Source organism: Phaenicophaeus curvirostris, chromosome 1 (genome assembly GCF_032191515.1).
Source record: "Phaenicophaeus curvirostris isolate KB17595 chromosome 1, BPBGC_Pcur_1.0, whole genome shotgun sequence".
NCBI lineage: Eukaryota > Metazoa > Chordata > Aves > Cuculiformes > Cuculidae > Phaenicophaeus > Phaenicophaeus curvirostris.
In genome coordinates this window covers 74,921,022-74,933,387 of record NC_091392.1, presented here as the reverse complement: position 1 = coordinate 74,933,387, position 12,366 = coordinate 74,921,022, and the positions used below count along the sequence as shown (strand labels likewise).

The following is a 12,366-nucleotide window of genomic DNA, read 5'->3' as shown; positions in this document are numbered from 1 at the left end:
GGTCAAAAATTTGTCTGTGTGCATTTTACATTATTATTTTGTGGTGAGGCAAGAAAGAAAAACACAAATGTACGTTAATTCAGTAGTGAAAGCATTCACTTGCGTGTAGGGTTTCAACATTGAGTTCCCTGGGCTGAACTAGGCAGAATAGCAACTGGAAACCTATGTATTTGACATTCAGGAGACTGATGTATCAGCTCTTCTGGGTTTGAATAGAGCGGTCAGTGTTTGTGATTTTCAGGACATATTTTGCAAGATGTCTTCCCATGTGAAGCCATCTTGTTTTTAATGCACTAAAACTTTTTGTGAGATAGGAAAATGTCTTTCCCTTCAGCTCGGCTCCTGTAATTTCCCTAGGACCTACCACTGTTTTAAATCTTTAACAAATACAGACTAATTAAACAGCTTAAGTTTAGTGTAAAGTTACTAAACTTATAACAATCCAACATTTTTAGTACAGAAATAAAGATTCAAAACAATTCTCAGCTTTATTGTTATTCATTCTGAATAAGGAGCTATGGGGCAGCCACTAAATGAAACGTGTCAGTGTCACACTGCAGAACCTACCTTCTTTAATTATAATAACTTTTGCTAAGCCAGACTATTAGCAATTCTATTCTAGACAAGTTTGCATGTCATAGATCACCTTCAGAGTTCACAGAAAAATTCAGAAGACCTCAATCTGTCAGCAAAGCCAAAGGAAGGTTAACGTTATAAAGCTGTTGATGGGAGAGAAAGAGACCCATATAACAGAAAATACTTTCCACCCAACACTGCAGTTGGCAAGAAGGTTTTAAAAAGTAATTCTGCAGTAGCTGCAGATACTGATTCATAAAGACATACTCATATTCATGTCCTCCTCCAAATCTTTGATGGAATGCTTTTCAGAATTTCTACCAATTATTATATAAAATTGAATGTAAAAATCGATCTGCAGCAAAAACTATCCCATGAGGTGAGCAGAAGAATCCATTTATTTAAAACTAGACCTGTGAAATTCTTGTGTTAATGGATGTTTCCATTGGGAATACAAGCTAGATTGGTAACTGGATCCAAATAAATGCGTGGAATTTATTTCTTTTTCTTTGTTTAAATGCCCACATGATCAACCCATTTGGAACAAACAAAAAATACACAGGGAAAAGAGTTTGTATATTTCATTCAGAATTACAAAGATTGGAAATGTTCTGATTAGCTATATTTGTGAGCTAGAAGTTTATGCTTTAACACATAACAATAACTATACACAGTAAAAGTAGTGATTATTACCCTTAATGTTACTCATGAGAATTTAAGCATGTCTGCGAATGAAAGCTGGGGTTTTCTTCTGGTTTTTCCTCACTGTTTTTTCTCCCCCTTCCCCACACAAAAGCAGCATCACATGTGTAAGCAGTAGTCGTGAATGATTTTTTTAAATTAACATAGCATCCCTAAGCACTTAAGGGCAGTTGTTTATTTGGCTGGTAATTAGCAAGCTCCCTTCCTCTAATGAAAGAGGACCTGAATGAACTTCAGGTTGTTTCTTCATACATTACTTAGGCTGCTGAGCCTCCTTTGGGAGGCACATCATAACTGCTGCTGTCATGTTCCCTATTATCTTCTGATAATAAGCACAGAGGTCTGACACATATAAGCCAAGCAAAAACTGTGTGCTCTGAACCAAAGCGACATATTTATGTTTTACCTTGTTCTCTGCTTTACTAGTAACTCGGACTGACAGTTTGGATTTGGGCTTGTTTTCTTCCTCTGATAGTCAGCAGCCAGGAGAGCTTAAGCTCATACAGATCTACGCAATTTTCTGATTGGAATGAATAAATGAACCAGCAGGGGTGAAAGGGGCACATTTCCCTCTCTAATGCAGATGAGATCTGCAAGGATGATAACATGCAAATTTCAAAATAAATATTCAGACAGAAATACTGGAAATTATCAAAAAAATTAACTGAGAAAAATAGGTTGTTTCATCCATCTGTGCTTTCAGAAAAGACCTAGGCAACTCCCTAGAATTTACAACCAGACGAAGGTCAAGGTATTTGGGGTTATTTCATCTCTAGGCCTGTTTTGGCAAAACTTCATGCAGTTTTCATAAGCACTTTTGGTAAGCACAGGGGCCCTTTCTTCATCATCTTTTTAATCGCTTGACTACACAAAGTTCACTCCTAATTTCAGCCTGGCCAGTTTTGGGATTATATTCTTTGTCTCAGAATACACACCTTTCAATACACATGAGCACCCAGAACTGGAGATCTAGTTAGTTGTAAACCTCATTTTTTGGTAATAAACCCCAAAAAATCCTGCAACAAACCTATTCCTCGTCACCTCCTGAATTTCTGCTCCTGCTTTCCTCACCACTCCAGTCCCTCAACAGGGTCTCCTGCCTTCCCTAGCTCTTATTTCTATTTCCTCCTCAGTAACATTGTTTCCAGCCCAGTTTCCCCTCCTTGCAGTTCATGAAGTGTATGTACCAACTTTGAACCACAAGCTTTCAGCCTGAATGAAAGTTGATGCACTGCACCAATCATAGCAGTGTGTGTGTGGTTGTCACCGTTTTGATAAAGCAAATGACGTGATTTAAAACTCAGCAAAGGTTACATTTCCATACTTTACTGTACCAATTAATATCTAAAATGACAGGGAGTTAGAAAGCACAGGAGAATTGGAAGACATATTTTATGCATAAATGACAGTTGAAGGGTGGTTGCTCAATATTTTTAGTTACATTGTCATCCCACTTCTTGTTCTATAATGAACAACAGAGGAGAAACAACTGGTAAATACCACTTTGGCGAACTGTTCAACAATAAATCCAGTGCTTAGAAGTGACTTTGCTAAAATGAAATCACTAGGATGTAGAGAGTTGTAACTGAACCGGTACCCAGCCCCGCTGCATTCTTCTCTGAGGCCAGTGACCAGCACACACAGGGTAAGAACTAGAAAATCTGAGCTCTGATTTGTACCTGAAGTGTATGGGTGCCTCATTGCTTGAAAGTGACATGTGATGCTTGAATAGTGCTGATCCAAAAAAAAGGAAAAAATTATTTATGAAATTTTAAGTATAAAAAATATTCATTTACTTCCTCTGAATAAAGTTAATAGAGATAATGAAAATTTATTTTCAATTCAATGGACCAGAGCAAAAAATGTTGAAACGTAAGTGGAGGAGGAGAAAGAAACACAAACACAAGGAAATGCTTTGATTTTGTTTGATTCAACCCTTCAAAATATATCTTCCCTGTTCTGAATCATCTTCAATTTTAAAAAATCTGAATATTCCTAATATTTTAAACAGTCTTCAATTAATTTTGTACCAAATTTGAAACTAGGTCTCTGACAATAGTGCTTTTAAATGTTGTGGTGAGAAGCTACAGGAGTATTTATTAATGTCTTTATTATGGGACCTCTAAAAATTTTCATTACAAATAATTATTGCCCAGAGAGATAACTGTGGTGAGAGCGGAAGCAGAGGAAAGCCTGTTCTGTGCAGGGAAGCTGTAATGTAAACCACACCAGAGGAGAGATTCCCTTCGTAGGCAGCTCTGAAGCAAAAAGGACTTGACATGTTTCACCTTCAGAGTCCTAATTGAATATAAGTCTGGAAAAATAGCTACTACAGTTTCAAGATTTTCAGAGCTATTCCGTGACTCAAATGAAAAATCTCTATCCACACCAGAGACAATCTGAAAGTACCTCAAGTATTTCAAAGCATTTCAACATCCTAGGTTGATGAAGGAGGCATTTATGCTGGCAGCACAGCATGCACTACCTTCTGGATGATGCCACCTTTTTGATTTAAAACAGTGATGAAATCTGCATGGTAGAGGTTGAGAAGGAGTCAAGAAAGTCTAGCTGGGTAGATTGTAGCACCCAGCCTTCAGCGAGGAAAAGATGTAAATTCTCAAGAACTTCCTAAGCACAGAGGTGGCTTTCAGAATGTTCTGGTCATGGCTTGATTAAGGTATATTTTTAGGAAAGCATAAGGAAATCTAGAGGGATCCACTTCTGTTTCCTAAGAGATATCAATCATTTAAAACTATTTGCAGGACAGACTTGTAGGAGATAACGTACTAATACCCCACCACAGAGTGTCTCCTTATTTCACCAGCAGGCTTCAGAAGCACGTATCTGCCTTCAAAGTGCTAGTAACACTAATTTGCCTCTCATGACATAAATATTTAATTTTGAAAAAAATATTGACTTGTTCCAAGGTATTTTAGCAGCACAAAGTGTGTGCATTTCTATTGTCCCAAACTACTAGCCTGCAGGCAATGCATGCATAAGATTTCACATGCAGCAGCAGCAGTCAAAGCAAGAGGCTGGGCTCTTCAGTGATATACAGAAACATTAAATACACAAGATATCTGAAGCCTCAAACTTCTAAATAATAACCTACCATCTCTGTGGTGCTGGCTGGAATCAGGAAGAAACTCCTTAAATTCAGAAAATAACCCTCCAGTTGTCCAATTAACAGAAGTAAGATAACTCCATCTGCAAACTAGATGAAGAATGATGTGAATATTATTTATCACGTTGGCTTTTAGTGAATTACTCCAATAAATGCCATTCTAACAATAAAGAAATTTAAATGGTACTCTGGCAAGCACACAGTCTAATCATGCATCTCTCTCGACCTCTTCCTTGGTGCACTTCGTATTTAGTTATATAAGGCTTCAAATTTCATATTAGCAAAAATACAACCTTGCAAAAGGACAGCTAATAAAGCAAACTGTTCCAGGTGTAAAGAGAATTCAGACAACCACAAGTGACAAAGGCTATAAATGAAAGAAAAATGTGCCTAGTCCTCAGATTTATGACAAAATACTTGCAAAACTTCCTTTCTTATATCTGCATAACCCAGAAGAGCACTGGAACACAGCTCTGCTTTTCATCCATGTGGCATAAATCACAGGGACCAAGGTTTTGAACGCCTGGAGCAAGGCAAGAACTGTGCATTGATTTCTCCTGCAGTTATTATATGCGTGTCTGCAGAAGCAGGGAAAGAAAAATCCACAATGGACATTTCTGAGCTCATTTTCCATCACTCACTCACTCCCCAGAGAGGCACCTTGGCTCTGCAGAAGCTGCTGCCCATCCTCACCCGAGGCAGTGGCAGCAGAGGACGATTACGTGCTTGTGCCTCTCCTCACCAGTGCCCAGGGAGGTGATCCCAAGGTGCCTAATACGTTCACTTCTCTTGCAATTTCACGGACTCTGAGGGAGCTCTATTCAGAGGATGGAACTCATCAGTGCAGTGATAAAACAGGCCTTCCTGCTGTGAAGCAAAACCAGCATTACAAATCACTAAGAATAAGCAGTTCTTAGCGTAAATTTGTCAGAACACCTTTATTTCCATCAGAACAGAAATCCATAGAAGTTGGGCAGACTCCAAAAATTGCTCCCTGTAGCATTACAAGAGAACCGTTCAATAAAAAGTTAAATATTTTTATTACTTATTAGCTTCATAAACTTCAGACACTGAATCCTGATATCTTAACCTGAAGCTAGAAATAATTGTTATGTTGCCAAGTTTTAAATTACTACAACAAAATTAAGAATCCTAATGGCGAGAGGAAACAGTCAAATGGTTAACATGCAGCTTAGAGCAGGCTACCTGAGATTCGATATCTTTCACATTTAATCCTAATTGTCCAACATGTTCATTGACAAATTGCAAAAATACCTACGGAAAACAGAAGGGGAGGATAGGGTAGAAGAAAATACAACTTTTTTTTCAGTGAAAACATGAATTACGTTTTACGTTACAAATTTTGTTATCTACTGAAAAAGTAAATTACCTTTTTTACAGCATCCAGTTTACCTGGAGCACAGCTAAATAATTCATCAAAGGCATCATCTTCTTCATCAAAACAACATCAACTGGCATTATTTGAAATAACTCAGATTAGAAGTTTTAAGTGGGTCCAGAAGGAGAAAGGTGTTCATGTCTTATAAGCCAAGGAGGAAAAGAGTCACAGGGAAAGGGGCAAAACCCCCTGCATTTATATTTATCAGAGTGACAGGTTTGCCTCCAGCCTGACTACATCAGAGAAAACAATTTGCTTCCTTCAGCTCTGCAATTTTCACATGCAGAGGTTCTCAAGATTTGTGCTTCCATTGGTCTGAGCAGTAGCTAAGTTTCACAACTCTACAGTTTATCTCTTTTCAACTTTGTATTTTTTAACCCCAAGCCTCTGGAATAAAATATTGTAAGCAGATAAGAGCTATACATTTTACTGCTCTCCCCCTGTAGAAATGTCAGTTACACCAAATTAGCAGAAAACCAGACCCCTTCCTTTAAAAAAAAAAAAAAAAATAAAAAAGCACACAATCTAGGCGTTGGATTTGGAGGCAACGTCCTTCCTCTGAAAATTCATCAACTTTAAAAATCATCAATGCTGCCATTCAGTTTAAAGGCAGGCAGCAAGCTGGTTCCAACCATGCTGCTTCAGAGTACACAAGTCACAAGTTTAAAGATTTCCAAGGAAATTAGATTCATCGAAGTGCCCATGAATGCCCCCTCTCACCTCTATTTTCTACCCAGGTTTAGCAAATGCAGGATACATCTCTTCACAGTAACCCAGCCACAAGACTGCTCCAATTCAAGCATGAAGAAAGATTTGAATCTCTCTTAAAAATCAAGGGTGCTCTGGCAGCATAACTAAATGGAGAACCAGTTTCTACAGTGCAGGAAAGTAAAAATAGCTTTTGGTTAAGGAAGATTCTTCCCAAGAACCAGCAACAGAGAAGCCCTCAATGCGAAACACTTTCCTTGAGTTTCTCTGTTCTCCCTGTTACAGAACTGTTGCAGCAGCAATGGGTGAATGCTTCAAATAAGTCATTGAGCAATAACCTGAAACCAGCAACAGTCTCAGAAACTAGAGAACCCTCTCCTGGGACCATGCTTCGGGTTTCTTCTCTTTGTTAAGCAAGCTGTGTCAAAAATAGAGACAGAGTGTGTTTTGAAGAATGATTTGCAGATACCAGCCCATTGGAAGAAAAACCTAATTATAGAGACTTTTTTTTCACAATATCAGCTCACACTAAAGACCACTCAGTGAACCTCAGTGATAAATATGTATTAAATGATAAAGTTTGCACTAGCTTGCAAAGGATGAAAACCATAAAGGGCACAACAGAGAATTAAACAGTTGCCCTGATTCACTGGGGATGCAATGTGTTCCTTTGAAGCAAGGAAAGGCAGCTCACACTGAAGCCTCAGCAGTGCCCAAGCTCTGTGCACATGGACATTTTTCACTTCAAGTCTTTCACAGCCCCCAAAAGCCCTAAGGGTGAAAACTCTGGGGACATTGGTTTTACTGAGTTGCCATGCATAATCGAGCAGCAGTAGATTTCAAAATCTCATTCGCAAACTGCAGAAAGGAAACTACACCAAAACTGGTATCACTAAGAAGCACAATTCTTAAACTATTAGGCTCATAAAGTTCCAAGAGTGAAAGAAGTCAACATGTGAATTGAAGACATACTTTGCTCCTAATCCAAGTCTTCTTTGTTGAGTCATCAACCCACTGTTTCATTTCTTGTCTCACCTCTCATCTGTTGCCTGTAGTCCATGGGCAAAGTGACCACTCAGTTCCCGAACTACATTGTGTTGATATGAATACACATTAACAGAAGACATTTGGAGAAAAACACTAGGAGAAATCTATGAATCTCTATTAACTTTAGCGGGAGCATACTGATTTTATTGTGAGGTAAAAAAAGGATCAGAATGTGGTATATAATATCACATAACAGCAAAATCCTAAACTTGGCAATGCCAATACTTACTTGACTGTGCTTCTAAATTCTCCCTAGAAGTGCAATAAAAAGCAAGAATTAGAAAAAGCATTCAGTAGAATTAACCTTATTCATAAACAAAGCTTATCTGGGCCATCAGCTATCTTGTAAAGCAGGAGATACAGCACAAAGTGCCATTAGCTTCATGTTAAAGTAACTCTCCAGCAAGACATTGTTAAGCACAGTGTATAGCTGCATAGGGTCTTGGAAGTATATGAGATTTAAACTGGCCCACAGACCAATGAACATTTATTTCACAAGCAAAATCCTTAATATCCTCTTCCAATAAGCTGCTCATGGCATTAGAGTTTGAAAATGCTCTAGCATATGAAAAATGACAGTTGGAAAATCTGTTCCTTATTCTTGGAATTATGTCCATATTTTCTCAGTACATAAATTGTATCCTACTACTTAACTCCTTTAATAATGACAGTACCTCGCAAATTCAGCAAACTCAAACCTTTCTTTCACAGTAAATTAAGAAAAAGGCTGCCCCCTTTCTCTTTATTTAATGACAGAACAGCAATAAATTTAGATTTAAACCACAGTGGCTTTAGAGAATTCCCCATTTATTCTGGGATAGACACATTTACAGTACTTGATTTTTAGCATTATATTTATTATTATATTCCATGGCAAGGACAGCCATTAAGCCTCAGAAATAGTCATCGCATTAATTTACAGGTGTATGTAAACAGTAAAGAAGGGTATTAGACTTAACACCAAATCTGATGACAAAAAAAATAAAAGGGAGGGGGGAGGGGAAATCAGAGAAACAGTTTGCATGTACATGCACGCATTGGTGCCTGGGCTTATGCTTTCTGTCAACGTCATGATCTCCGCACCCACAATATTTCCTTTATGACTAACAGTGTAAAAAACAGGTATATTCCCTCTTACTTGTTTTCTGTGATAAGTTCCACTGCATTGGCTCTCTTTAAACCTTTGGAAGTATTCTGTTGAAAAGACAATAAATATTTTTTTGTTTCATTACAAAAAAAAAAATCCATAAGCATTAGTGAGGCTTTCATGACATGTTTTCTGCCCTAAATGATTAACAAAGGTAATTCATCCAAGATACCTGGCTCTGGCACTTGCGTGAACAGAGAAGATGTGGAACTGTTCATAATATACTTCCTCAGAGAAGAAGTAACAAGAATTTTCTAGAGCAGAAAGCTATGCTCCTCAGCTAATGCTTGTGGGGTTGTGACCTGGTGACGTTTTACATGTGTAAGGGATAGAGTGGTACCAGAAACATAACGATACAATCAGATGGAAATCAGAAAAGCAGGAAGAACTGCTGAGTACAGATCTATGAGATCCCTCATTTGCCATCTCACCTCTATAAGCAGCCATATCCACAGCCTGCAGTCCACAAAATTTCAGTCCAGTTGTTGGGCCTGCACCTGCACTCAGACACAGAGCACAGTGTTCTGTCTAAAAATAGGGAAAGGAGAGAAGCAATACTTCAAGAAGTTTGCTTACTGGTTTCCAAATGTACTGTCTTCGATTTTATATGCTGTTTGGTATGTATAGTAACTACAATGAGCCATTTCACATTCCTTAGTTCCCCAAAGCCACCTCAAAAGAAAATGCAGTGGAACAGAGTCTTTCTCTCAGATCAGTTTCTTTGCTTCCCTTTTTCTTCCCTTGAAGATACCTCCCTGTCTCCACCCATCCTAATCTCTTCTTTAGAGGAGCCATGAACTCTTTAGATTAAGGCAGCAGTCAGTGGCACACATGGGCACCCAGAGGACTGTCTCACTCGGTGCACAATTTCTATCTCATCATCATCCAAAGAGAAGAAATTAGACAGTGAAGAGAATTGTTGCAGGAGTCTCTGACGGAAAATGGATTAAGTATTAAATCTCACATAAATCGTCATAAACTGAGGAAAGCTCTTTGATTTTGGCAGTCTGGAAAGAACAAATTCAGTGTCTCTGAAGACAACATAATTGCTTTTTGCAGCAGTACCTTTCACAATTTCTCCTTTGTATAAAACATTGTAAAATCCTGACACAAAAATTAAATCTTTTTTTATGAAATGTGCATAAAGGTTTAAGAAAATGTAGTCTAGAAATGCACATATTTATGGATTTATGAATGCCATATAATACATACATCAGCACACAGCCTAAACTGGTTTTCATAATATTTATAACAATTTCAGTATCTCCATAATGCAAGAAGTTCTGGTCTCATAAAAGCCATGCCACTTTTTTTCCAGGAAATCTGTGTATGCCAGTCTTCCCCTGGGCTGTGCCATTAAAGAAACACAGCGACTGACTGCATAGGGATTTTCAAAATTATTTGGAAATGAAGTACTTTCCCATGAAGTAGAATTCATCTTTCGCAGTTACTTCAAGGAGACAATGCACCAACTTGAAACCTTTTCTCCCGAGTTCTTGGTGACTTGAGCATCCTTCAACTCTTCTCCCTCTGCTCTTCGCTAACCTCATTAGGCTGCATTGCTGGAGGTAGAACACAGGACAGAAGACTGCTACAAATCAGCAAAACAATCCTAAGACTTATTATCACAGGATCAGGGAAGCAAACATGCATGTATCCGAACATCTCTCTTTAGTCACAAGAAACGCTGATGTGCATTTGCTTTTGGTCATGGTCCACTGTTCCAGCTGGATTCTCAATTGCTGCTACACTATCATTATAATGAAGTAGCGACTAGGTACTTCTGGTGTGGCTCATATCCATGCCCGAAGTTAGGAGAGGTATCATTTAAGAAGAAACTCAGTTTTTAAATCTACACTCCACACACTGCAGTGACCACTTTTCAGTGATGCAGGCATTTGAAGCCTGGTTCTGTAAGGATGCAGCCATCCTGGCACAGTGTTTAAACGTAAGCTCTGGTTTACTTGTGTGGAGCCCAAGCGCCAAAGGCACAGCTCATCTCCATCTGTAGAGGTGGGGGAGGACTGTGGCCAAAGAGTTGGGTAATTTACAAGGCTGACTATTAACACAACAGGTTAAAACAGCATGGAATGCAGGCTAAACAATATAGTAAAATAAATGGTGCCAGTTTTAATTCTTCCAATTTGGGATTGTTGATTGAGGTTGGTTTTATGAGTTTCTTCAGCTTACCGGTGAAAGCAAGCAAACTAGATCCATTAAAATTATCAGATGTGACTAACGTTAAGTTTCCTGTAAAAACTGTTATCAGTTTAATATAACTCAGATAATTAGTTGCCACATGTAAAACACCATTATCTTTTATTTTAACTGATTCCTTATGAACAAGAAAATGATATATCAGATTATTAAGACTGCTGCTGGAAATTATGCTTCAATGTAATTCAAATCAGTAACATCGAGATTGATAATTTGAAAAGAGGAAAACAAACTTGGTCAGATCTGCATGTATGAAATTCAGATTTCAGTTGAAGAATCAGCTACAACTCGTGTTGCTTCTTCATGATCTGCCTCTAGCGAGTCAGCAGCCAAATTACACACACACACAGATTATTCACTGCTATAAAACCAAGGGGCCATGCTGAAAATACAATTCATTTGTACTGAACATTTTCTACTTGGTTCTTCAGGTCATTCTTTGGACTTTTTTTCTGTCCTGGTTCATAAAGTACATACCTTGAGCAATGACAATCTCATCCAGGAATGGATTGAGTGCGGCAGGCTGTGTAAACACATTTAAAATTCTGGATCCATCATCTTTTTTCACTCCTTGTCAACTGGTAAAAAAATGCAGGGGGAAAATGGAGAACAAGTAAAGACGTGTAAAGATCAAAGTTAGTGCTATAAAGAAAAACAAACAAACTGAAGAGTTTTTCCCAGTGTACTATTTAATGACTGGTAACTGCTTTTGGAAAAAAAAAAATCTGAAAATTTATTTAACTATGTGTGAAGAAAAATAACTTAAAAATAATTACTCTTTTTTCTGTTAATTACCAAAATGTAGGGAAAAAAAGCCCTGAAGTACTAAAACTTGCCTTAATTCCATCTAATTCTATTTCACCTGAATTAGATTAGTGAAAATCTCTTTCAGCTGAAATGAAAAAGCTTTCAGTGTCTAGATATCAAGGGACAGCTGCGATAAAACTGACCAATACTTAAGAAGTATTAAATGAAGAATACAGTAGTTAAATTACTGAGACAAGCTTATAAATATAAGCAGCTTTCTGGATTAGACCAGCTCGTATGGCTGTGGGGAAATAATGACATGTTTCCAGGGTGGCAATCCCTTCTTCATGTTAAATTAAGTTGCATGGCTTCTCAAAGATTTTCTTTTTTAAATACAGTAAATTATTTTCCTTCTCAACCCAGATGTCCTCAAAGGAAAGGAGAATGATAATACACAATGCAGTTGTGAAAATACCTTGTCAACACACACAAAACTATGGACAAGGTTTTCCAAAACAACTAGGAGTTGTTTTGTAGGACAGCAGAAGTTAGAGAAAGGAATGAGTTTGTCATAGCTGTGTGGTGAGTCTGCATAGCCACCTATACACACTATCCTACCAAATGACCAGCTGAAGTTCATCTCAATCACCAACAACTATCTACAAATGACTTCTTGTTGTGGGGGGTCCAAAACTGAAC

At 38.0% G+C, this 12,366-nt stretch overlaps 1 protein-coding gene across 1 annotated transcript; it reads right to left on the bottom strand.

The window, feature by feature from the left end:
* Nucleotides 1-635: 635 nt before the first annotated feature.
* Nucleotides 636-10,506, bottom strand: LOC138716601 (gamma-parvin-like). The gene is given in 8 exon segments (XM_069849766.1): nt 636-719; nt 4,391-4,492; nt 5,609-5,677; nt 5,793-5,854; nt 7,786-7,808; nt 8,695-8,750; nt 9,668-9,807; nt 10,485-10,506. Coding segments are annotated over 8 exon segments (558 nt in total).
* Nucleotides 10,507-12,366: the final 1,860 nt, after the last annotated feature.